Below are 27,982 nucleotides of genomic sequence, written 5' to 3' on the forward strand. Positions count from 1 at the left end.
CTTAACTCGAACCCCTTACCCTAACAAAAAATAAATAATAATAACTGAATATTAGTAAAAAAAAGGAATAAAAGCTAAAGTGGAAAAACTTAGCAACAGATGAGTTTTTTCTACTGGCTAAAAAAATAAAAAAAACCTCAATGTTCAAAAACCCTGTATATAAATGCGCCAGATCGCGCATAAAAAAAAATGTGGGTAAAACGCTAAGATGCTACACTCAGGTGTGATTGGAGCCTTAGTTCCCCATGATTGAGCCCATATTACAGGTAAAATGTGTTAGTGGTGCATTCATGTGCGACAGGGGATAGAATGTCTGTTTGACCTAGCCTGGTGCTAGTATAGTTGCTTGTGGCTCAGTAAGGAAGACATTGCAGATGGTGGCTCAAATGTTTAATGTTACTTTGTGTGCACATATTTGTCAGACCATTCTCCAAAACATCCATTGACCTCTGTGCAGATTACACTCTACTCCACCGTCCTAATATATCCTATACAGATTTCACTACACTTGGTCAATTGCAGAGCTACTGTTGTTCACAGATTGGTGAGCAAAGTCTTCTAATGGTTTTTACATCTTATAATTTACAGGAGGAGTGTCCGCGGACTCTGCGAGAGGAACGCCCTTCCCAACTGAGTACCGGAACAGAAAAGAGATTGGACGCTGCGGCCAACAACCAGAATAAAGTGAAGTCAATGGCGACACAGTTGCTGGCTAAATTCGAGGAGAATGCTCCAGCACCTAACACGGGCCTGCGGAAGCAGGTAAGATGACACGAGAAGACACTGAATTCCTTGGACAATTGTACAGGCTCCTCTCCTGTACTACAAATTGCTTATTCTGATTTCTTTGCGCACTGTGAAGTTTTCACAATGTGCATTAGAAGCTGCAGAAAGTCCTATAGAGCCTGCCTCATTTACTGGCTGGCAGAAGTTTAGCATTATGTAATGATTTCCTCCCAAGCCTCTTTTCCTGACCCACCCATTTCATTCATTGGATTTCAGTTCTTTCAATCATAGGTTTAGTATCACATGTAAGTGATCTGCATGCAGATGGAATCTGCCTAGGAATGTCCATTCCTCCAGACTGACAGCCACCCACTTATGAAGGCATTTTGATATTTGCAAAACTCCTCCCAAGAGCCAGCACACTGCTTTCATCAGTGCTGAGGGCTCTTGGGTAGAGTACTAAGGAAGGGCACTGCGGTGATGTCAGGAAGCTATGCACAGCGCCTTGCCAACCCCTCCCACCAAGCATGCCTTTAGCATAGAGACCCAATGATAGCATCACTGGGACTAAAAACCTGGAAGATATTTTAAAATGTAATTCGCATGTTTGAGGGAGAGGTAGGAACCAAAGTATACAAAATATAAGCAGATTAAACTTCAGTTTTAAATAGCAATTTCTACCCTTTCCTGTGTGCCTCATTGAAACCATATGGTCACTTTGAGAAGTGTCTTGTCTGCCTGTGTTCCATTTTATTTTCTCACATGTCTCCCTTTTCCTCCTCTTCATTTCCTTCTATCATCATTACCCTCCACTCTTCCTCCTCCTCTCGGACGTCCCTCAGAAACCCTTATTGCCTTACCAGCAGCGCTTACTAGAACAAGCTGCCCTCAATCACAAAGAGCCACAGTGGAAACAGGTAACCAGTGCCGGCTGAATGATTACAGGTCTCTCCACAGGAAGATGTGTGTTTATTATATATACTATAGCTTCAAAGCATTTATTCAGAGAATCAGAAAATAGGACATTTTGTTGCATTGGTTAAAACGTTTGTGTGTGTGTGGACAGCAAATGAATGATATTTCAGTCACTATCAATTCACTTAGTATTCATTAGTGAATTTGTGTGCATTCATGAATGGAGTAATGAAGTGAAGTGGGAGTACTGGAGAAATACAAACCATAATCCATCAACTGCCATAAAACAATTTAATGGTGGCATCTGGATAACAGATGGGTGCTGGTTGGGAACTGCATTTCATTATTATCCTACTGCAGCTGTAACATTAAACCACAGTGACTTCATTATTTCAGTGACGGTGTGAGTGGTTTTAGAATGTAACAAGGAGCTGTAGTAGGACCTTTTTTTTCCAGCTAGCTCTTTAGGGGGTAGTGCACATAAGTTTAATACCGATCACTAAATAGGTAACATACATAGAATGATGACTGAGCCATTAAGTAGTTAAGGCACATAGGTGGGGGACTGGCACGGAAGCGTTAAGGTGCATAGGGATTGGGGACAGGTGACTCTGGGGCTATCATGCATAGTCTGTGGACTGGCCCCTGAGGAGTTATGTTATTTTACACAGGCTGAAGACTGGCCACTGCGGGGCCAGTGTAGGTGGGCTAAGCCCTGGCTCCTGAGGAGCTGAGGCAGGTGAGCTCTTTACTGGCCACTGCAGTGCTCACTGCTCAGGCATGTAGGCTAGGGATAAGTGGCTGATAGGCTAGGGTACCGTGGTTGGGAACTGAACACTGTAGGGTTATCACACATAGGCTGACAGCTGCCACTGAGGAGCTATGACAAGTCAGTTAGGCGCTCGTAGGCTTGGGGACTAGCCACTGAGGGGCTGAGGCCCAAAGGCTAGGAACTTGCCACTAAGGGGCTGAGGCACACTGAGGTTAATATGAGTCTCAGAGTTTTCACCTTTTTTCTTGGATTGTAAGGATTTCTTTAATATAATAATTCAGGCAGATAAAGGTATAATTTGTACACCTGTTGTCGTTTTTGTGAATTTCTCCCCAACCCTTCTGTCCATCTTTAAGCCCAGGATTAATGACCTGCCCAGGACTTGCCCTAAAAAGGTCATCAGTCTGTACTCTCGACCGTACCCTGTCCCACGCCCTTTGATGCAGGTGACTTGGGCGATATGCTTTATGCGTGTCTCACTGCTTATGGCTGACTGTCTCCTATGTACAGGCGGAAAAAATCAGAGACTTCTGCATGATTGTGCGAATAATTAAATTTGGGTTTGTTTATCATACAAAGCATGATCGGATCCACTTGTCCTAGACGTTAAAGCCTTTCCAGGCTGAAAAGTTTCTTGCTGGTCTGCCTAAAATCCAGTATCAAATCGTAGGATCCCCATTTGATCTTGATTCCTTATTTTAGATTGTTTCATTTTTTTGGTAATCTAAAAATCCACTGTAAACCTGCAAAAAGTTGGATCCTTTTTTTGATATGTGCATTAACCTAACACGAGCTGCGAGTTCATGGCGAGTGATAACATTATAGTACAAACATTTCATACCTGTAGAAATATTGGAAGGTGGCTGGTTTTCCAATGTAACATTCTTGCTGAGTCAATTGGCTCACAAAATTCCAAAGTTTGGGGTTTTTCTCTGTGACCCTACTTTCCTCCAGCCAGTCATAACACCCCATTCCCTGAAACCTGGCTCTTCCAATGAAACTCTTGTTTGTAATTTACTAGCAATACCTATTTTAAGGATTTGTTTACTTATGCATTCATATGGGATCTAAATGCACCCTGCCAGGACCTCACATGCTGTCCATACCAGCACACTCTGCTTTGGCTGTTCACCAATGCCACTCACGGCAACATCTGTGGCAGTTGCCTGCTCACCTTGCGTTTTATCCCATATGTCTTACTTATTTTCTCTTTTCTATCCCATTCACAGAGTAGCCCGGTGCCGCCTGGCGACCACAGGGAGACGTGTCCCAGCCCGGAGAGGGTAAACCGCATGGGTTTGGCGTGCTTGAGTGCAAACACATAAAAACTAAGACATTTAGGGTGTTAACATGCACTAGTATCTTCTCTTCACACCAGGTTTAAAGGCCAGTTGAACCTTCAGTTTCAACCAGCTAAACACATTTCACATTCATCAAAACAAAAGATATTTATAGTCTTACAATTTAAAAAGCATGCACAGCCTGAGTAGAAAAACCTGTACCCTGCCAACGTTCTGTAGAGAATGACCCTTGCTCTCTGTATGGAAGAAATAGTCTTTATACAGAGGTCTGACACACCTCTTGCTGAGCCAGATCTATAGGTCTGCAATCAAAATAGCTCATGCTCCCTGCTGATTGGAGAGCTCTTGCTCTGACTTAGAAGAGGGTGTGTTGTACCTCTGCGTGGAGACCACGGTTTCCACACAGAGCAATTGTCCCTCTCTGAAGCATAGTTGCAGGGTACAGGTGTTTCCATTCAGGCTATCACTTTCAAAAGAAAGCGAACTGTAAGACTTAGCACTTCTTTTGTATTGATGCATCTGGAATGCATTTAGCTTTAAAGTCAACTTGTGCTTTTCCCATGCAGAGAAAAGCAACAGGTTTGATTTAATGTACCCCTTCTTGCTCCTCAGCCATGCAGTTACTGAGAGCAAAAAAAAACAAAAAAAAACTTCTTACAAGTATAGAGTAGCGTGTGACAGTCAGTGCTGGTTATTGGCTGACCACTGTCACATGGGGTGGGTTAAACAATAATGGAGAGAAGCACCAAAACTGGGTTGTGTGAAGTCTAAAATGTTTATTTTATTCAGTAAAATAACCATCACATTTGGGGAGGTCTATGAAAGCATCTTCTTTCATCAGGGCTTGGTAGGTACTTTGAGAGATGTATTCTAGAGCTAAAATAATCATTATGGAATACCTTCAAGTTATTTGTTCTAAATAAATAAAAGCCTGCTCACTGGTTGTTGCTGCTTTGAAGAACTTGCAGTACCCATTTAAGCCTTTCAAACCTGCTAAAACACTTCGCTGTTTTACTGTATGCATCTTCTGAATAAAATGTATTCTTGACATCCAAACTTTTGTTTTGGAAGAAGGGAATTAAAATGAGTTTGTTTCTTTTATTTTACATGGTCCAAGTTCATGTTAATTTAAACATTTTTTTCCTAGAACTTTTAGTTGGTCTGAGAGACAAAACCTTTTCAAGCATTTTCCTTGGATCGGCACTCCTTTTACTAAAGAGAAAGTAAATGAGTGACTGATGTCATCAGGCTTTAACCGTTTTGTCATTTACTTTGCATACAGTGTGAGACAATGAAACATTCTTCCAAATACTGAAAATTTGTAAAACATTCTTTAGTGGGAGACAATGCAAGTCCTGGTTTATTTCCATATTGAGGCAAAGTAAACTGTTCCTTATTGTTTGAGGATCCGTTTTCAAGTTCTTCTAATACTGCAAAAACACTTGTAGCTAAAGTTTAGGCCAAACGCTTTCTAATTTGTCAAAAAGTTATCTTTAACTTTTTCCCACCCAGGAACTATAGATAAACATCCTCTTTCCCCATGCCTGGGGTACATTTAGTCTGTGATCTCCCTTTGTCAACAAACAGCTGATGCTGTGTGGCTGTTAGACCTGGCTGTTACGCTTAACTCTAATCCCCTCTATTGATAGTGAATCCTCATTAACTGATCACTATGTTTGCTGTGACAGTGATCACATGTAGGCCTGGAGTCTTAATACACAAAATAAACCTTCAGATTAATAGTACTGTAGTTTTCAAATACAATGATGGTATTAAAAAAAAAATTAAAAAGAAAGATGTGTATATGTCGGCCTATATTAAAAGGCGTATACGTCCTTTAAATCTATATAACATTTTTATATTCATTTAGGTAGCTATATTATAATAGTAATATAATAACATAATAGTCTTCCATTTCCCTTTCTCCGCTCCAAACCTGACTCTTTATCGGATTCACTGTTTTTCTGCATTTATCTAAAATGAATGTTTATTTCCTCTTTGAACATTACTAAAAGCCCCCTCTCATCCTGTCTCTCTCACCCCCCCCCCCTCCTTCCCCAGTCCAATACTAATAATTTTTTCCACTTCTCAGTTCGATCTTGAACCCGCCCGTCGCTCTCCAGTTGACCAGTGGCAGCATTCTGTCTCCCTTCGCTCCACTGAACGCCCTGCTTCCCCCTCTTACGATGACATCCGACAGGTAGCATGTTTCCAACACACACGTGTGTGCAAAGCTCTGGTGTGTACTGCTAATAGCATGCGCTTGAGTTATCCACCAATGAGAGGCACTTCTGCCAAACACAACTTGTGCCTCATTTATAAAATTGGCTTCAACAGGAGCTATTTGTCTGTCACCCAGCCATCCCCCTGCTCAGACTCCAATTGATTGCCAGAGTATGGAAACAGAGAGTTCTTAAGCAAAATTCTTATAGAGGGGGCCTTGTGTGTGACATTTGTTCAGTAATAATGGTTTCCAAGTTAATCTCTACTACCTTTCTGTTAACGTGGTTAACAATCTCATACTGGTTCATTCTGTAGCATTTGCAGAATCACACCCTATGATAATGTGTAAAGACCTTTGTGGGCAGCAGGAGGCCTCCATAGCCATAGAAGTATGAGACTGCAGGACAAGGGCTTTTATAAGAAGCCCTGCGGTCCAGGTTGATTTCTCATATGCCTGTTAACAATTGTAGGGAGCAGGTTAATAATAAATGTTGAATTTCTTATAACAGTCCGTGTGCACAGCAGAGGTAATCCCACAAAATAAAATGCATGAAGGGATAAGATCTCTCTCTGTGCTCAGAGACTGTAAGAAAAGCACATTTATTTACCATCTGCATTTTATTTCCGTTGTAGTGACACCTAGACCATCTTACATCTTTTACTGGTGACACTGGTACAGGAAGTGGGACATATCTCCCCAGTGAGGGTACAGGAAAAATGTAATAACAGACATTCTGACTTGTTACGCATTCTGCTCAAAGTTAAAAATACTTTCGGCTGAGTTTGAGTTTCAATCATGTTTCTTTTCCAGCACACCTCACTGTTTTTTTTTTTTTTTTCTTTTCCCAACTATTTTTCATACCGCTCCTGTTGTAGTTTCAAAAATAGTCAAAACTACTCTAATAATTAACCCGGGGAACCAAACTATTAACAAACCTGCAAAAAAAAAAAAGTAGACTGTCAACCATAGCTTTACAGTGAACAAAAATTTACTGATAATGGCATAGAGTGTACCTGGGTGCCGGAACAGACCTGGCACTGCTTAGTTGGCTGTTGATACTGTCATATACAGGGGACACCTGCTACTAACAGTAACCTGTGCCTCGGTGTGCGCTTTGTGACTCCACCACGCCTCACCTGCTCGCACCAGTTGATTGGGTGTGTGTGACCTTTGACATTTTCACCTTTTTCATGTGGCTCATGCCCTCTTCATCCTCTCTTCCTCATCTCCCCACTGTCAGAAGTACATAAAGATATATACAGGCGGCGTGAGCTCATTGGCTGAACAGATAGCCAATCAGCTGCAAAAGAAGGAGACCCCCAAGCCTCTGTTTGGGAAGAAAGTGGTAAGCCAGATAAAGTGTTTCAGTAGTTTATCAATTGTGCTATGTGGTGTTTTCCAGTTTTAATTTTCTTGTGCTTTTTTATTTTGCATTTATTACACAGTACAGTGTTCTTAAACTTAAATTCCAGGCACCAACACTTTCATGTAAATAATTTTCAAAAGCCAAAAAGAATATAAATTCACTTTGTGTGCACCAAATCCTTTTGAAACCCTGATATTGCCTTGTAAAAACAGCAGTGGCATCATCACTGTGCTTTATATAGCCTGTGCAGAGAGCAGAGCTGTGGGAGAAAACCAGCAAACTCTACACACTACAGGCTGCCAGCAAAAGCTACAGAAGGAGTCTGAGACAAGACCAGTCACCCTGCACAAGGCAAGAGAGCAGCAGTGTGACTGGTCTTTATTACAGGAAGCTCTTGCACAAAGGCAAAGTTTCACACTTGATTACTGCACAGATCCCTCATGGACCAGAGTAATTGTTTTAGATTGAATATGTGCGAATGGATTTTGAGCATTCAACTATAAATGTGTCTCTTTTCAAATGTTTTACTTTTTAGTTTTGGAATTGGTAGAAAATAATTAGAATTATTTTAATTTGCTGCCTTTGTGCTGTTGGGGACATTTTCCGTTTACTTCCTGCCCCAGAGATGCAAACATCAAGTGAGGATTAATGTCTCCAATCTAAATCTAATTCCCTCTGTTGTCACAGAACAGTTGTCCTCATTGGAAGATTTGCCATCATCTCTTGTTCTAGTGACAACAGTAACATTTTACATTTCCCCTCACTCTGTCCCAGTTACAATTAATAATGAAGGTGAATCTCCACAGTAGGGTCACAGACAGCAATAGAAACCTGACAGGGGTTCTAACCTTTCCTCAGTCCACCTAAAACATAAAAAAAAATGTCTTGTTTAGAGTTGTGTGTTACGACCCTGAAGTGATCTTTTTGATTACTTTGGTGGCAAACAATGTTTTCTCTGTCGCTCATTGACAGACTTAGTCTTCTTGATTCACATCAATTGGGTTATGTTGTCTCCGCAGGAGTAGGACTAGGCAGAAAGAAAAAACGTTCTGGCTCCACCCTAGGGGCAGTCCCAGAGGGTATATCCTCCCTCTCTCTGCTACAAGGAATCAGTTTTTTTTTTCTGTCTAGTCAGGAGTAAGGACCTAAGTCCTTGCTGGGATCTTTTGGTCCTGGCAAGATTTTTTTTTAGAAAAAATATTTTTTAGGTAGTTTTCTCCAGTGTTTTTTCCTGTGAGATCTTCAAGCAATTATGCCGGATCTGGGCGACACTAGTGGTCACCCCAGCCGGCCTACGAGCGCGCGCAGACCATTGCATCGCGCTTGGTCGGCCGCGACACATTCAAGTAAGTATGCGGGGCCGGGCGACGGGCTGGATGTTGAGATCCAGTGGTCACCCCGGTTTCTGCCTACGAGCGCGTGCAGACCAGAGCTCCGCGCTGGGTCGGCCGCGATGGAGTCCCATTGGAGGGACTGACCTTGCGAGTTAAAAGTCTCGCTTGGAACGCCAGGAACCAGAGAGTCGAGGCGTCGGGAGTGGTCAACAACCCCCCACCCCGGTGGAGAGGGTATTGTGAAGAGAGGGTGCCTGTCGGTTCGGTGAGTAAATGTTTCCTTTTTTCCTCGTTATGAGGCAGTGTGGAATATGGGCCCCTCCATACATGGTCAGTATCTATCTGACACTAAAAGTCCCCCTTGTAAATACAGCATGTGTTTGGTGGGCAAGCGGACTTGGTTTGGGAGCTAACACTCTACCCAGCAGACTGCAGTATTGCAGCAGACATAGGAGGTATAATCCTACCTTAATTGTAGTGGACCTCCTGCAGATCGATTAACCGCCATCAGCATGATATACAGGTGGATGTGCTGGGAAAATGATACTTCGGCAATCCGCCGCCATTTTGCTGTAGACCAGGTACATGTATGTCCGCAGGTCACGTCGGCCGCCATTTTTTTGGAGTCCATTGTCTCCTGTATGGGGGCGGCCATGTTTGAATAGCCCAGCTAACCTCGAGGAGAGCTGGGAACGCCGGAAGGCGTACACAGGGGGCGGAGCCACTTCCTTCTACCCGGGAAAACGAACACAGCTCTTTCCAGTCTGTAAGAGACAAACGCTGACTGCAGTTGGTAGGAAAGTTCTCTGCATCGGGTGGTGAGCCTTGAGGGTCCCTCTCTCTCTCTGTGGGGATCGAGAAGCAGGTACTCTGAGGGGCGCTATCGCGCTAGGGGGATACACATAAAAAAAAAAAAATTTTTTTGTTTTTTCTGGCAGAGGTGTCCTGAGTTAACATGGACCCTGCCACTCATGTATCTCCACCGGATCCCCTCGAGGTGTCTGCAGGATCCTCCAGTACCCCACTGACGATTGAATCATTGTCAGCTATTATGGAAACTTTTGTGTCCCGGGTGGAAGTGGCTTGTCAGGGACAGGGCGCAAGAAAGCGACCCCCGCCTAACCCCATATTATCTGAAACTTCGGATTCAGAATCTGAGCCTATTTCTGCAGTTGCAGGTACCTCATCTGGGATTGGTGTCTCGGGTACTGTCTCTTCAGACAGTGAGGAGGATGTTTCGGCATCAGCCATAGCCCGAGAGGAAGCGTTGGTAAACGCACTCATTGTATCTGTTCAAGAAACCTTAAGATTACAGGGTACTCCGTCGGAAATAGCTGAAACTGAAATCCCCTTTGGGACTAAAAAACGCATCAAAGTGGCGAAGGTTTTTCCATTGCCCAAATGTTTTGGCAATCCAATCAAAGAAGAATGGAGTCTGCCAAAACGCACTTCTGCTATTTCTAAACGCATTAACAGGCGTTATCCGTTTGAGGAAACCCTCATTAAGAAATGGACAGAACCACCTGTGGTGGATTCACCAATTGCTAGATTGAATAAAGCCACGGTTATTCCTTTAGAAGACGCTCCGTCTTTTAAAGATCCGGTGGATCGCAAGATAGAAGCTATGTCTCGCACCATGTTTTCCTTGATTGGATCAGCTTTCAGACCAATAATTGCTATTGGGCTGGTTTTGCAGACTGTAACTGAATGGACCAAGTGGTTACGCTGGGACTTAAAAGAGGTCCCTCAGGCGGTATCAGATTTGTTGGAATGATACAGGGGTTACAGTTTGTGTGTGATGCGGCGTTAGACGCCACTCCATTATTGGCGCGAGCATCAGTTTCAGCAGTGGTTCTCAGGCGTACACTGTGGCTAAAAGGTTGGTTAGCCGACCAAGGTTCCAAAAAAGCATTGGCTAATATCCCCTTTTTAGGAGAGCGTCTATTTGGAGCCAACTTAGATGAGATCATTAAGGATCTCACGGGAGGAAAGAGCACCTTTTTACCGCAAAATGTTAAGGGTAAAGGACCTCGTCAAAGACGAGGGCCTTCTTTCTCTGCTCACAAAAATTTTTTTCGCCCTGCGGGTGAAAAAATTAAGTCCTCCAAAGCCCCTTCAGGAGGCTTCAGGGGTCGTTGGTCGGGCAAGCAAAGGCCCGCCCCCTCCAGACCTGAAGATAAGTATCATCGCACATGGAAGTCCTACATTGCATGGTGTGAACCCCTGGGGTTCCACCCACGATCTTATTCGGTTAGTCGAATATTAGCTTTTCTGCAACAAGGGGTTGAGCAGAAACTGGCCTTGAGCACTATCAAGGGTCAGGTCTCAGCATTAGCTATCTTCTTTCAGAAGCCTTTGGCTACTCATTCCTTGGTGCGGAATTTCATCCAGGGGGTGCGACATCTGGCTCCGCCAGTGCGCGCGCCGTTACCACCCTGGGATCTTAATTTAGTATTGTCGGTTCTTCAGAAACCTCCCTTTGAAGATATTAGGGAGATTCCTCTACCTACGTTGTCCCAGAAGGTGGCGTTCTTGGTGGCTATCACTTCTGCACGCAGGGTGTCAGAACTGGCCGCATTATCTTGTCGTTCCCCATATCTGGTGGTTCATAGAGATAAGGTGGTTCTTCGTCCGAATCCATCCTTCCTACCAAAAGTGGTTTCAGAATTTCATCTGAATGAAGAAATTGTATTACCTTCCCTGTGTCCTAAGCCCAGTCATCCTCGGGAGTTTGCTTTACACTCCTTGGATGTGGTCCGGGCGATCAGGGTATACTTGAAAATGACAGACTCGTTTCGCAAGACGGATTCACTTTTTGTGGTCCCGGATGGACCCAAAAAGGGGTTGCCTGCATCTGCCGCGACTATTTCCAAATGGATCAGACAGACGGTGGTACAGGCTTATTCTATTAAGGGTCGGGAGCCCCCGTTCCCTGTTAAGGCGCACTCCACTCGGGCACTTAGTGCGTCATGGGCCTTTCGCCATCAGGCGTCAGTGGTCCAGGTGTGCAAGGCGGCTACCTGGTCGTCGGTGCATACCTTTACAAAACATTATAAAGTTGATGTAATGGCATCGTCTGATGCCTCGTTTGGCCGCAAGGTTTTGCAGGCCGCCATTTGAGGAGACCAGTGGTCTACCTCGAGGGTTTTTTTCCGTTGGAATTTTTATTTGAGTCTCATTCTTGGTTTATAATGAGCCTTTTAAACTTCTAGTTGGCACCGGTTGGGCCTTCTAGATTGGATTTTGATTTCTGTCAAATCCCACCCCTCATTTGTGGCACTGCTTCTGGATGTCCCAATTGATGTGAATCAAGAAGACTACGTCTGTCAATGAGCGACAGAGAAAATCAGATTTTTGTAAGATCTTACCGTAAAATCCTTTTCTCTTAGCTCATTGACAGACGTAGTACCCGCCCCTCTATCATTGAGTTGGGTTGGGTTAAATTCTCTGTTGCTGCTTTGTGACAGAACTGATTCCTTGTAGCAGAGAGAGGGAGGATATACCCTCTGGGACTGCCCCTAGGGTGGAGCCAGAACGTTTTTTCTTTCTGCCTAGTCCTACTCCTGCGGAGACAACATAACCCAATTGATGTGAATCAAGAAGACTACGTCTGTCAATGAGCTAAGAGAAAAGGATTTTACGGTAAGATCTTACAAAAATCCGATTTTTTTTTTTTTTTTGTGGTATTGTCTTCCAAGAATGGTTTTCTATGTATTTTTAAATTTAAGAATACTTAGTGTTACTTTAAATACTTAAAACATTTTATTTATTTATAACACTTCAGAATCTCAAACATTTATGTTTTTTATTTTTTTTTTATTTTTTTTTTTTTTTTAGCTTTTGTGCATTTTTTCCCTAATGAATTACAAAATGAACATAAGCAACTAAAATGTTCATGTGCTACGAGATAATTTTTTACTTACTGTAAATATGGAGAACAAAGCTCTGCTGAAAGCCACCACCCCGCACTTTAGTCTTTGGTTTATTCTTGATTCACTGCTTTATAAATATGCTGCTTTAAATCAGGTCGTTAGTAGCAAAATTAGTTTCATTGAGGCACACAGAGTAGGGTTTTCTTGCTTATTATGTAGCAGACATGTGGGGGTCGGGGGTATGCCCACTGTGATGGGTGAAGCCTGGAACTTTTACAGGGACCATAGAAATGGACAGGTAAGACAGGGTCACCCTATTTATTACAGTTGCTGCCGCCCCATAGCAACTATGAGACCTATTATCTCTGTTACTTGCTTTACACTTTATTCTGTGTATCTTGAATAGTATGCATTTAATTGTAATAGCTCGGGAAAACGGCAATATGTTTGGAATGTATTCACTTTTATGGTGAAGGTGGATGTGTAGGGTATAAGCCTCAGGTGGGTGACTAGGGTGTACATCGCATCACAGTTCTCACACTTTACCACCACTTACACTCAGTCTTTATAAGGTACTAAGCAGCTTCCTCTCACCCTTTTGTCAATAGGACACTGGCTCTGCCAAAGGCCTTCAAAACACTTCCCTTGCATTGGAGCAGTGATCTGTTTCAATGCCAGTCTCTGCATCCAATTCTAGCTTTATCTCAGGCAGGCAATTAGCAGCCTAAGGCTGACTTTTCTATAACTGTCAGTTTCTCAGATAACTAACAGATTTAATACAGTCATTACTGTCCAGGACTCAAAAACGCCAAGCTCCTTCTCCAGCTCCAATGTCTTCGCCAGAGTCAGATTCCCATATGCTTGCCCTAGAAAGGCGGACATGGAAGGTAATGGAGGGGACCTGGAAATGGTGGTAGAGGAGGCCCCAATAGTTTTCTCACCCCCAGGCTCCTACTGTGTATACCTGATGTTACAGCTTCACACAACATGCTTGCTGAGGTTGATCAGCTCACTTCTGCTATGTGCAAAAGCCTCAGCATTGTTGCGTTGCACTTGATTGTTTTCTGTCTCGCCATGCCTCTTTGGGTGCAAAGAGATCTGCTAAATAGGCTTCGTCATCACGCCCCCTCCCACACTGTGGAAGCACGCCCTACCTTGTCGGCGGCCGCCAGCTGAGATCCCGGATGACGTAGGGGAGGCTGCGCGCGCAACTCGCGCACGCGCCATACAACCCAACGTCAGCTGAAGGGAATCAGCGAGAGGTACGTGCGGCGCGATCTGCGCATGCGCGAACCTCCTTAAAAGGCCGGGGAGCATCGGGTCCTCTCACTCTCACACAGGCTGAGAGGAGAGGAACACCCAGGAGCCGCGACCAGCCCGCAATTGGAGACACAATCTTGCAACCCTTTAAAGTGAGTTACTAGCCCCAACGGGCCAGCACTGTTCAAACATGCTATAATAAAAGAGTCACTATATTTTGCACACTGCATTTCCATACTCCCACTGGGAGGTTTCTTGATCCTGCATATATATATATATGTGTTTATATATATATATATATATATATATATATATATATATATATATGCATTTTTGCAGCCAACAGCACATACATTTCCTAGCATAGATGGAACCTTACCTGAAAAACATTGGGCTCAACATATCAAGCAAACTCATTCATTTTTGCTAACTTTGTACCAGGAATCGCAATGTACTTAGCGACACACTGTCGCTCAAATTGAAGCAACTATCACTATAAAGATGCACGGTTAGATGCTTCCATATATACCAATATAAGAAGTGGCTAATACATAGCCAGAATTTTTAAAGCCCTGAGATGGCTATACACATAGATTATCCAGAAATACAACGAGCACAAGTGGCCTATACCACTATACCGTCCTTCTTTTTCTACATTTGCTGATTTTTTTCATTTTTCATTACATATATATTTTTATATACTTTATATATGCTTTATATATATTATATTATCTCCATATAACACACAATACATTATATCCATGCACTCCTGCAGATCTGAGCATACCATCCAATAGGCTCCAACAGGCATACAATCAGGTGCCTGACCCCAGCGCAAGTAAGGAACCCATAAGGTACCAGCCTTTGAAAGGGTCTTTTTCATGCCGGTTGCACTATAAGTTCCCATACACTGAATTTAACTCCTCATTCTTTCAGAGATTGTCCCTGACTGGATACACTATTCTAATCTAAAGTACAACCCAGCAAGATACCCCAGCATCACCTGAATGGGACCTCTCTGTTTGTCCCATCGGGCAATCCTGGACACCGAAACCAACCACATAGCTAGTAAGTCTAACCCTAATAACACTCAGTACTGGTCGATACAAATATGATCTCCTAAAACTCACTCAATACCTTGCAGGCTCATAAGGCTCACGCTCTCGCTGTTTCTTGAGGGAACTTCATCTCTACTCGCGGCAAAACAAAATGTATGTAACAATATTTTATGGAGATACCATTGCTTGATATACCAATCAATAGGTATCACCAATATGTAACTTAGAGTATCTATCTGACTATTCCAGGAATTTTATGTGACTTACACCCTTGAAAAAGGCTCCAGGAACCTTGCCGAAACGCGTTGGGACGCAAAAGAGGAAAACTCTCTTAAATGAAATAGAGAAACTTCCTAAGTCACTATTTACACACTGTCACTATTCTATTATTTTCTTCACCCTTCTCACTCAGGGGTCTACAACCCCTCACCACTACCATTGTATACTGTATATATATATGTTTTTACATACAGTAAACAAATTTATCTTTACCAAGTATTGTACTCATTTCTACTACCTACACCTTGCCCATAAAGTCCCACCAATTTCTTAGGCCTGAGGTACCTAACCCCACAAACAATACGACAGGGACGGCGGCAAACCACACACTATTCTATAGGTGGATAATGATCAAACAACCCCTAGAATTCACAATTTAGGATGGACAACACATCCACACCTCACTGATCATCATCCAACCTCACCTTTACAAAAGACATGTCTCTACATTATCTGATAACACTGGAATCAATCAGCAGGATCCCAGTATAAACACGTTATCGGACAAAATACGGTGAGCAATCGCAAAAAAATCAAGTTTCCCCCTTCTGACGGATTACCGAGTTCGGTAACCAAACAAGGAGGCTGGAACATCAATAACCGATTGCAACTTTAACCTTCCCCCACTATAAGAAGTGGTGGACAACTCTAATGAATCTGGAAGAAATGGATGACACAAGCGGAGAACTAATCGGAAAAGAATGGGAAAACCTAATGACTGGTATACATAAGACATTCCAGGGACAAGAACAACAGAACTCTGACGTTACGGCTCTATTCAACACTCTTAGAAGACACTTGGAACGAAAATCAGCGCTATATTGGCATATAAAATCCTTTGAACGCTATATACGAGAGAACATCAACCCCATAGGTCTGAGAGTACAAATATTCCCGACCATGGAAAATATCAGCACTAAACTGAAGAAAGAATGGGAAGAAATACTCAACACTTGTTCAAAGAACCTAATGCTCCTTCTAAAGAACGAATACGAAGACCAGTTAAAGACTATTGAAGATGAGATAAAGGGGGTCTATGAACAACTAACCCCCTTGAAGTCGGTAACCCTGTATTCAGAACAGGAAAAAAGACTGAAGGAGCATCTGGAACAACACAGTAAAGAAATTCTAAGAAAGAAAGAGAAGAAGTATTGGAGAGATAAAAATGCGTTCAGCCAGAACAGGGCTTATAGATGGACCAACAACAAGACATCAAGGAATAGAACACAGTACGGACAGAGAAATCCTAGAAACTACTCCTCAGATTCTTCCACATACACCTCCGGAGGGGAGAACGACGAAAGGAAAAGAGCACAAGCTCGCCAACCACACTGGGGAGCACAAAAAGAACTGGAAAGAACTAACGTAGAAACCACTGACAGGAACGAGGAGGACACGGATGCACCAGAAGAACCAAGCAACGAAATGGCAAATGCACCCCCAGTTAAGCATCACCAGATCTTTACCAGATCCCAACAAGACCCAAAGAAACAAAGACCTTTTTTAGGGTCACGAGGGAGATCGACAAAGGGGAACAAATAACAGAAACAACCAACACCAACAAGGAGATGACCAAGCAAGGACTTACTATTATCAACCTTTCCTCACATATACTAACGAAGGAACAGACAGAGGTACTGACTTTGGGCCTATCGTTCTGTCCCAACAAACCAGTGGATAGGTTCGAAGCCATAAAAGACATTCACCTCTTTGCTAGGAAACTTCTCCAGCAAGTAATGTACAGTAAGCAAGCGAATGTGAGCGAATCCCAACCCCAGCTATCGGCCGCGGAGTTCCGCGCCCTAAGAGACCTTAATCTCCTTTTACAGGAGGGAGGCCTTGATGAATGGACAGACGATAATCCAGATGTCATTGACAGTGGAGATGAAGAAGACACTGAAAAACCACAAGACAAGGATGAAATACTGAAGAAATTCAAGAAAAAATCACACAAATTTCCACCTCTTAGTCTAAACCCTGCAATAGCACTATTCGTGCGAGAAACTACAAAGGACATCGAAAAGATGCCCAGAGCAAAATGCAAGCAAAACCTAACTAAATCCCAGCAAAAGGCACTAAGAGAACTAAGAGAGCTAGAAGGCATTACGATCAAGCCATCTGACAAAGGCGGAAATGTCGTAATTATGGATAACACACTCTATAAGGAGATGTGCTTGAAGATTCTAAATGACCCAAAATGTTACACAAAAATCTCCCCAGTTATGATTCAAAGGTACAAAGAGGAATTTTATCAGAAAGTCGACAGAGCAGGAAGTGATGGGATTATATCACCCACACTCTGGAACTTCATAAGGACCAAATATCCACGGACTCCAACATTTTACTCGTTACCCAAAGTTCATAAGAACGAAAAGAACCCCCCAGGACGACCGATTGTTTCAGGTAACGGGAGTATTTCAGAAGGCATGAGTGAAGTTATTGACGCTTACCTTCGCCCCTACGTTACAAGCCTCACGTCCTATGTAAGAGATACCATGCACTTACTACAAATCTTGGAAGACATAACAATCCCAACCAACTCGATACTTATTACAGTGGACGTAGAAGCCCTGTACAACAATATCCCACACGATAAAGGAATAGCAACCATCAGTAAAGTACTGAGAGAACAAAGCCTAGATGACCCAGCGTTCAACAACTTCATTATAAATATGCTGGAATATATTCTAAGAAGAAATTATTTTACGTTTGAAGGCACACATTATCTGCAAGTATGCGGTGTGGCGATGGGCACAAGCTGTGCACCCAGCTATGCAAACCTCTACCTAGGAACCTGGGAACAGGAATTCCTTATGGATGACCGAAATAGACCATACACAGACCATATACTGATGTGGCAGAGATTTATTGACGACATCTTGATCGTCTGGACAGGACCCGAAGAATCCATCCCAGATCTGAGACGAAAATTAAACAACAACAACTTTAACATGTTTTTCACGTTAAATTACAGCAAAGAGAAGATCCCATTTCTTGATACCTGGATCTATAAGGAAAAAGATGGAACACTAAAAACTACCCTATACCGTAAAGACACTGCAGGAAACTCTATCCTGCATGCAACCAGCTTCCATCCAACTCCCTTAAAACAAGCGATCCCTTATAGTCAATTCCTAAGGATCAGACGAAATTGCTCTAAATATGAAGACTTCAAAAAAGAAGCGGATGCACTGACATGCAGATTGATGGAAAGAGATTACACTAAAACATCCCTAAGGAAGGCGTTCAACAGAGTGGTGAAAAAAGACAGGAAAGATATTCTATTCAAGAAAAAGAAAAAGGACCCAGAACCAAAAGAACACAAGACTAGACTCATCATGAGATATACGAACGAACATAATAAAATAAGCAACATCCTAAAGAAACATTGGGCCATCCTCAACGAGGATCCAACTGTAAAAAGATTTATCACCGAGAAGCCACCAATCACATACAGGAAAGCAGGAGCAATCAAAAACGACCTAATCAGAAGTGAATTCTGTGAAGGAAATCGCAAGGACCCATGCAAAGTCAGAGGGACCTATCCATGTGGAACATGTGATAACTGCAGAGTAATAAAAAAATGCACGAAAACCACTTTACCAAATGGAGAGTCTTTTGAACCCAAACACTATGCGAATTGCCACACTAAGGGTATCGTCTATTTAATGAGATGCGACTGCAATGCGTTTTACGTTGGTAAAACAAAGCAAGAATTTGGCAAAAGAGTAAACCAGCATATGAACAGCATGGAGTTATGTAATTTCTATTTACCTTTAGGACGTCATGTGGCCCACAAACATGCCCATAGAATGCCGAATGTAAGCTTCATGGCCCTGGAAAGGGTACACATCCCCAGGAGGGGGGGTGATTGGAACAAGACCCTATTACAACTTGAGATGAGGTGGATTCAACGCCTCAAGGCCACCACACCACCAGGACTAAACGAAGCAGAAAGTTATAGACCATTCCTAGAGGGTTTCTCTTCTGGGAAAACGGACTGAGACAACTGGAACATATAACGCATCAGAAACCTGGGCCATTTTTCCATTTTCTCTATCTATCCATTTTACTTTATTTATTTATCCTTTTTTTATCATTTGCCTCATTATTTGGACATGATTTTTACATCTTTACCTCAAAACGCCACGATCGTTGACTTTCCGATCAATGCTCTGACTCCTCCCCCTTCTTTCCTGCCCACAGTCCAAACCCCAGCCCTAGACACACAGGTGGGCTACCAACACCACTGTCTCTTTCGCCGTTTGGCTCCATATCCCCCATTCCTCTATCCATTCCCATTCTTTCCCCCTCCCCCCCCCCCCCATAATAAACATCTATCATTGCATCCCCCAATGGTCCAAATATGTCGGTCATAGGCCCTCCCAACCTCCAACCCGATTAGTATTCGGGTAACCACCCCGGGGTATATATATATATATCCCCTTCCCAGAACATCTGTCATCCCATTGTCTATTCAGATCCTATTGCACACTGCTGTTAATACTTTAGCATATAAGACCACTATAGAGATTACACATGTTTACTTCAGTATTTATTCAAATTATATGCCAGTTCTGTATTATGCATTTTTTTATGTGAGCCGCACAGTTATGATTCGATTTACCCACCAGAAACACCCGACAAGGTAAGCCCCTGTCACCGCCTATCAGGCCGACCGGGGCACATAGAAGCAATGAGGCTTCGTCATCACGCCCCCTCCCACACTGTGGAAGCACGCCCTACCTTGTCGGCGGCCGCCAGCTGAGATCCCGGATGACGTAGGGGAGGCTGCGCGCGCAACTCGCGCACGCGCCATACAACCCAACGTCAGCTGAAGGGAATCAGCGAGAGGTACGTGCGGCGCGATCTGCGCATGCGCGAACCTCCTTAAAAGGCCGGGGAGCATCGGGTCCTCTCACTCTCACACAGGCTGAGAGGAGAGGAACACCCAGGAGCCGCGACCAGCCCGCAATTGGAGACACAATCTTGCAACCCTTTAAAGTGAGTTACTAGCCCCAACGGGCCAGCACTGTTCAAACATGCTATAATAAAAGAGTCACTATATTTTGCACACTGCATTTCCATACTCCCACTGGGAGGTTTCTTGATCCTGCATATATATATATATGTGTTTATATATATATATATATATATATATATATATGCATGTTTGCAGCCAACAGCACATACATTTCCTAGCATAGATGGAACCTTACCTGAAAAACATTGGGCTCAACATATCAAGCAAACTCATTCATTTTTGCTAACTTTGTACCAGGAATCGCAATGTACTTAGCGACACACTGTCGCTCAAATTGAAGCAACTATCACTATAAAGATGCACGGTTAGATGCTTCCATATATACCAATATAAGAAGTGGCTAATACATAGCCAGAATTTTTAAAGCCCTGAGATGGCTATACACATAGATTATCCAGAAATACAACGAGCACAAGTGGCCTATACCACTATACCGTCCTTCTTTTTCTACATTTGCTGATTTTTTTCATTTTTCATTACATATATATTTTTATATACTTTATATATGCTTTATATATATTATATTATCTCCATATAACACACAATACATTATATCCATGCACTCCTGCAGATCTGAGCATACCATCCAATAGGCTCCAACAGGCATACAATCAGGTGCCTGACCCCAGCGCAAGTAAGGAACCCATAAGGTACCAGCCTTTGAAAGGGTCTTTTTCATGCCGGTTGCACTATAAGTTCCCATACACTGAATTTAACTCCTCATTCTTTCAGAGATTGTCCCTGACTGGATACACTATTCTAATCTAAAGTACAACCCAGCAAGATACCCCAGCATCACCTGAATGGGACCTCTCTGTTTGTCCCATCGGGCAATCCTGGACACCGAAACCAACCACATAGCTAGTAAGTCTAACCCTAATAACACTCAGTACTGGTCGATACAAATATGATCTCCTAAAACTCACTCAATACCTTGCAGGCTCATAAGGCTCACGCTCTCGCTGTTTCTTGAGGGAACTTCATCTCTACTCGCGGCAAAACAAAATGTATGTAACAATATTTTATGGAGATACCATTGCTTGATATACCAATCAATAGGTATCACCAATATGTAACTTAGAGTATCTATCTGACTATTCCAGGAATTTTATGTGACTTACACCCTTGAAAAAGGCTCCAGGAACGAGCCGAAACGCGTTGGGACGCAAAAGAGGAAAACTCTCTTAAATGAAATAGAGAAACTTCCTAAGTCACTATTTACACACTGTCACTATTCTATTATTTTCTTCACCCTTCTCACTCAGGGGTCTACAACCCCTCACCACTACCATTGTATACTGTATATATATATGTTTTTACATACAGTAAACAAATTTATCTTTACCAAGTATTGTACTCATTTCTACTACCTACACCTTGCCCATAAAGTCCCACCAATTTCTTAGGCCTGAGGTACCTAACCCCACAAACAATACGACAGGGACGGCGGCAAACCACACACTATTCTATAGGTGGATAATGATCAAACAACCCCTAGAATTCACAATTTAGGATGGACAACACATCCACACCTCACTGATCATCATCCAACCTCACCTTTACAAAAGACATGTCTCTACATTATCTGATAACACTGGAATCAATCAGCAGGATCCCAGTATAAACACGTTATCGGACAAAATACGGTGAGCAATCGCAAAAAAATCAAGTTTCCCCCTTCTGACGGATTACCGAGTTCGGTAACCAAACAAGGAGGCTGGAACATCAATAACCGATTGCAACTTTAACCTTCCCCCACTATAAGAAGTGGTGGACAACTCTAATGAATCTGGAAGAAATGGATGACACAAGCGGAGAACTAATCGGAAAAGAATGGGAAAACCTAATGACTGGTATACATAAGACATTCCAGGGACAAGAACAACAGAACTCTGACGTTACGGCTCTATTCAACACTCTTAGAAGACACTTGGAACGAAAATCAGCGCTATATTGGCATATAAAATCCTTTGAACGCTATATACGAGAGAACATCAACCCCATAGGTCTGAGAGTACAAATATTCCCGACCATGGAAAATATCAGCACTAAACTGAAGAAAGAATGGGAAGAAATACTCAACACTTGTTCAAAGAACCTAATGCTCCTTCTAAAGAACGAATACGAAGACCAGTTAAAGACTATTGAAGATGAGATAAAGGGGGTCTATGAACAACTAACCCCCTTGAAGTCGGTAACCCTGTATTCAGAACAGGAAAAAAGACTGAAGGAGCATCTGGAACAACACAGTAAAGAAATTCTAAGAAAGAAAGAGAAGAAGTATTGGAGAGATAAAAATGCGTTCAGCCAGAACAGGGCTTATAGATGGACCAACAACAAGACATCAAGGAATAGAACACAGTACGGACAGAGAAATCCTAGAAACTACTCCTCAGATTCTTCCACATACACCTCCGGAGGGGAGAACGACGAAAGGAAAAGAGCACAAGCTCGCCAACCACACTGGGGAGCACAAAAAGAACTGGAAAGAACTAACGTAGAAACCACTGACAGGAACGAGGAGGACACGGATGCACCAGAAGAACCAAGCAACGAAATGGCAAATGCACCCCCAGTTAAGCATCACCAGATCTTTACCAGATCCCAACAAGACCCAAAGAAACAAAGACCTTTTTTAGGGTCACGAGGGAGATCGACAAAGGGGAACAAATAACAGAAACAACCAACACCAACAAGGAGATGACCAAGCAAGGACTTACTATTATCAACCTTTCCTCACATATACTAACGAAGGAACAGACAGAGGTACTGACTTTGGGCCTATCGTTCTGTCCCAACAAACCAGTGGATAGGTTCGAAGCCATAAAAGACATTCACCTCTTTGCTAGGAAACTTCTCCAGCAAGTAATGTACAGTAAGCAAGCGAATGTGAGCGAATCCCAACCCCAGCTATCGGCCGCGGAGTTCCGCGCCCTAAGAGACCTTAATCTCCTTTTACAGGAGGGAGGCCTTGATGAATGGACAGACGATAATCCAGATGTCATTGACAGTGGAGATGAAGAAGACACTGAAAAACCACAAGACAAGGATGAAATACTGAAGAAATTCAAGAAAAAATCACACAAATTTCCACCTCTTAGTCTAAACCCTGCAATAGCACTATTCGTGCGAGAAACTACAAAGGACATCGAAAAGATGCCCAGAGCAAAATGCAAGCAAAACCTAACTAAATCCCAGCAAAAGGCACTAAGAGAACTAAGAGAGCTAGAAGGCATTACGATCAAGCCATCTGACAAAGGCGGAAATGTCGTAATTATGGATAACACACTCTATAAGGAGATGTGCTTGAAGATTCTAAATGACCCAAAATGTTACACAAAAATCTCCCCAGTTATGATTCAAAGGTACAAAGAGGAATTTTATCAGAAAGTCGACAGAGCAGGAAGTGATGGGATTATATCACCCACACTCTGGAACTTCATAAGGACCAAATATCCACGGACTCCAACATTTTACTCGTTACCCAAAGTTCATAAGAACGAAAAGAACCCCCCAGGACGACCGATTGTTTCAGGTAACGGGAGTATTTCAGAAGGCATGAGTGAAGTTATTGACGCTTACCTTCGCCCCTACGTTACAAGCCTCACGTCCTATGTAAGAGATACCATGCACTTACTACAAATCTTGGAAGACATAACAATCCCAACCAACTCGATACTTATTACAGTGGACGTAGAAGCCCTGTACAACAATATCCCACACGATAAAGGAATAGCAACCATCAGTAAAGTACTGAGAGAACAAAGCCTAGATGACCCAGCGTTCAACAACTTCATTATAAATATGCTGGAATATATTCTAAGAAGAAATTATTTTACGTTTGAAGGCACACATTATCTGCAAGTATGCGGTGTGGCGATGGGCACAAGCTGTGCACCCAGCTATGCAAACCTCTACCTAGGAACCTGGGAACAGGAATTCCTTATGGATGACCGAAATAGACCATACACAGACCATATACTGATGTGGCAGAGATTTATTGACGACATCTTGATCGTCTGGACAGGACCCGAAGAATCCATCCCAGATCTGAGACGAAAATTAAACAACAACAACTTTAACATGTTTTTCACGTTAAATTACAGCAAAGAGAAGATCCCATTTCTTGATACCTGGATCTATAAGGAAAAAGATGGAACACTAAAAACTACCCTATACCGTAAAGACACTGCAGGAAACTCTATCCTGCATGCAACCAGCTTCCATCCAACTCCCTTAAAACAAGCGATCCCTTATAGTCAATTCCTAAGGATCAGACGAAATTGCTCTAAATATGAAGACTTCAAAAAAGAAGCGGATGCACTGACATGCAGATTGATGGAAAGAGATTACACTAAAACATCCCTAAGGAAGGCGTTCAACAGAGTGGTGAAAAAAGACAGGAAAGATATTCTATTCAAGAAAAAGAAAAAGGACCCAGAACCAAAAGAACACAAGACTAGACTCATCATGAGATATACGAACGAACATAATAAAATAAGCAACATCCTAAAGAAACATTGGGCCATCCTCAACGAGGATCCAACTGTAAAAAGATTTATCACCGAGAAGCCACCAATCACATACAGGAAAGCAGGAGCAATCAAAAACGACCTAATCAGAAGTGAATTCTGTGAAGGAAATCGCAAGGACCCATGCAAAGTCAGAGGGACCTATCCATGTGGAACATGTGATAACTGCAGAGTAATAAAAAAATGCACGAAAACCACTTTACCAAATGGAGAGTCTTTTGAACCCAAACACTATGCGAATTGCCACACTAAGGGCATCGTCTATTTAATGAGATGCGACTGCAATGCGTTTTACGTTGGTAAAACAAAGCAAGAATTTGGCAAAAGAGTAAACCAGCATATGAACAGCATGGAGTTATGTAATTTCTATTTACCTTTAGGACGTCATGTGGCCCACAAACATGCCCATAGAATGCCGAATGTAAGCTTCATGGCCCTGGAAAGGGTACACATCCCCAGGAGGGGGGGTGATTGGAACAAGACCCTATTACAACTTGAGATGAGGTGGATTCAACGCCTCAAGGCCACCACACCACCAGGACTAAACGAAGCAGAAAGTTATAGACCATTCCTAGAGGGTTTCTCTTCTGGGAAAACGGACTGAGACAACTGGAACATATAACGCATCAGAAACCTGGGCCATTTTTCCATTTTCTCTATCTATCCATTTTACTTTATTTATTTATCCTTTTTTTATCATTTGCCTCATTATTTGGACATGATTTTTACATCTTTACCTCAAAACGCCACGATCGTTGACTTTCCGATCGATGCTCTGACTCCTCCCCCTTCTTTCCTGCCCACAGTCCAAACCCCAGCCCTAGACACACAGGTGGGCTACCAACACCACTGTCTCTTTCGCCGTTTGGCTCCATATCCCCCATTCCTCTATCCATTCCCATTCTTTCCCCCTCCCCCCCCCCCCCATAATAAACATCTATCATTGCATCCCCCAATGGTCCAAATATGTCGGTCATAGGCCCTCCCAACCTCCAACCCGATTAGTATTCGGGTAACCACCCCGGGGTATATATATATATATATCCCCTTCCCAGAACATCTGTCATCCCATTGTCTATTCAGATCCTATTGCACACTGCTGTTAATACTTTAGCATATAAGACCACTATAGAGATTACACATGTTTACTTCAGTATTTATTCAAATTATATGCCAGTTCTGTATTATGCATTTTTTTATGTGAGCCGCACAGTTATGATTCGATTTACCCACCAGAAACACCCGACAAGGTAAGCCCCTGTCACCGCCTATCAGGCCGACCGGGGCACATAGAAGCAATGAGGCTTCGTCATCACGCCCCCTCCCACACTGTGGAAGCACGCCCTACCTTGTCGGCGGCCGCCAGCTGAGATCCCGGATGACGTAGGGGAGGCTGCGCGCGCAACTCGCGCACGCGCCATACAACCCAACGTCAGCTGAAGGGAATCAGCGAGAGGTACGTGCGGCGCGATCTGCGCATGCGCGAACCTCCTTAAAAGGCCAGGGAGCATCGGGTCCTCTCACTCTCACACAGGCTGAGAGGAGAGGAACACCCAGGAGCCGCGACCAGCCCGCAATTGGAGACACAATCTTGCAACCCTTTAAAGTGAGTTACTAGCCCCAACGGGCCAGCACTGTTCAAACATGCTATAATAAAAGAGTCACTATATTTTGCACACTGCATTTCCATACTCCCACTGGGAGGTTTCTTGATCCTGCATATATATATATATATGTGTTTATATATATATATATATATATATATATATATATATATATGCATTTTTGCAGCCAACAGCACATACATTTCCTAGCATAGATGGAACCTTACCTGAAAAACATTGGGCTCAACATATCAAGCAAACTCATTCATTTTTGCTAACTTTGTACCAGGAATCGCAATGTACTTAGCGACACACTGTCGCTCAAATTGAAGCAACTATCACTATAAAGATGCACGGTTAGATGCTTCCATATATACCAATATAAGAAGTGGCTAATACATAGCCAGAATTTTTAAAGCCCTGAGATGGCTATACACATAGATTATCCAGAAATACAACGAGCACAAGTGGCCTATACCACTATACCGTCCTTCTTTTTCTACATTTGCTGATTTTTTTCATTTTTCATTACATATATATTTTTATATACTTTATATATGCTTTATATATATTATATTATCTCCATATAACACACAATACATTATATCCATGCACTCCTGCAGATCTGAGCATACCATCCAATAGGCTCCAACAGGCATACAATCAGGTGCCTGACCCCAGCGCAAGTAAGGAACCCATAAGGTACCAGCCTTTGAAAGGGTCTTTTTCATGCCGGTTGCACTATAAGTTCCCATACACTGAATTTAACTCCTCATTCTTTCAGAGATTGTCCCTGACTGGATACACTATTCTAATCTAAAGTACAACCCAGCAAGATACCCCAGCATCACCTGAATGGGACCTCTCTGTTTGTCCCATCGGGCAATCCTGGACACCGAAACCAACCACATAGCTAGTAAGTCTAACCCTAATAACACTCAGTACTGGTCGATACAAATATGATCTCCTAAAACTCACTCAATACCTTGCAGGCTCATAAGGCTCACGCTCTCGCTGTTTCTTGAGGGAACTTCATCTCTACTCGCGGCAAAACAAAATGTATGTAACAATATTTTATGGAGATACCATTGCTTGATATACCAATCAATAGGTATCACCAATATGTAACTTAGAGTATCTATCTGACTATTCCAGGAATTTTATGTGACTTACACCCTTGAAAAAGGCTCCAGGAACGAGCCGAAACGCGTTGGGACGCAAAAGAGGAAAACTCTCTTAAATGAAATAGAGAAACTTCCTAAGTCACTATTTACACACTGTCACTATTCTATTATTTTCTTCACCCTTCTCACTCAGGGGTCTACAACCCCTCACCACTACCATTGTATACTGTATATATATATGTTTTTACATACAGTAAACAAATTTATCTTTACCAAGTATTGTACTCATTTCTACTACCTACACCTTGCCCATAAAGTCCCACCAATTTCTTAGGCCTGAGGTACCTAACCCCACAAACAAAAAAATATTAAAAGGCATTCCCCATTTATGAACAAATTGAATGGGCAATCTTTGGCAATTTGGTGAATCCAGAAAAGATTTTTACCCCTCTGAGAATCAATGCCACGCTCTAGCCAGTGGTAAGACAGTCCACAAAAAAAGTGGTCTATTCTGGTAGTAGACACTTCTCAGTCTTAAACATCTTACTGTACCAATTTAATTTGTTCCTTA

General features: G+C 42.7%; 1 protein-coding gene across 5 annotated transcripts in view; it reads left to right on the top strand.

Annotated features, from left to right (window-relative positions):
- The window catches only part of LOC309554136 (F-actin-monooxygenase MICAL3-like), a 173,587-nt gene that overhangs the window by 16,072 nt on the left and 129,533 nt on the right, over positions 1–27,982 (top strand). For all 5 annotated transcript variants that reach the window (XM_082255713.1, XM_082255714.1, XM_082255715.1 and 2 more), the window contains exons 2-7: positions 589–762; positions 1,569–1,643; positions 2,770–2,859; positions 3,643–3,696; positions 5,807–5,914; positions 7,179–7,283. In XM_082255713.1, coding sequence (XP_082111839.1) covers positions 694–762; positions 1,569–1,643; positions 2,770–2,859; positions 3,643–3,696; positions 5,807–5,914; positions 7,179–7,283 — 501 coding nt within the window. In that variant the 5' untranslated portion in view covers positions 589–693. The remainder of the gene's footprint in view (positions 1–588; positions 763–1,568; positions 1,644–2,769; positions 2,860–3,642; positions 3,697–5,806; positions 5,915–7,178; positions 7,284–27,982) is intronic.

This window comes from Pelophylax lessonae (assembly GCF_965119305.1).
Source record: "Pelophylax lessonae genome assembly, chromosome: 4".
NCBI lineage: Eukaryota > Metazoa > Chordata > Amphibia > Anura > Ranidae > Pelophylax > Pelophylax lessonae.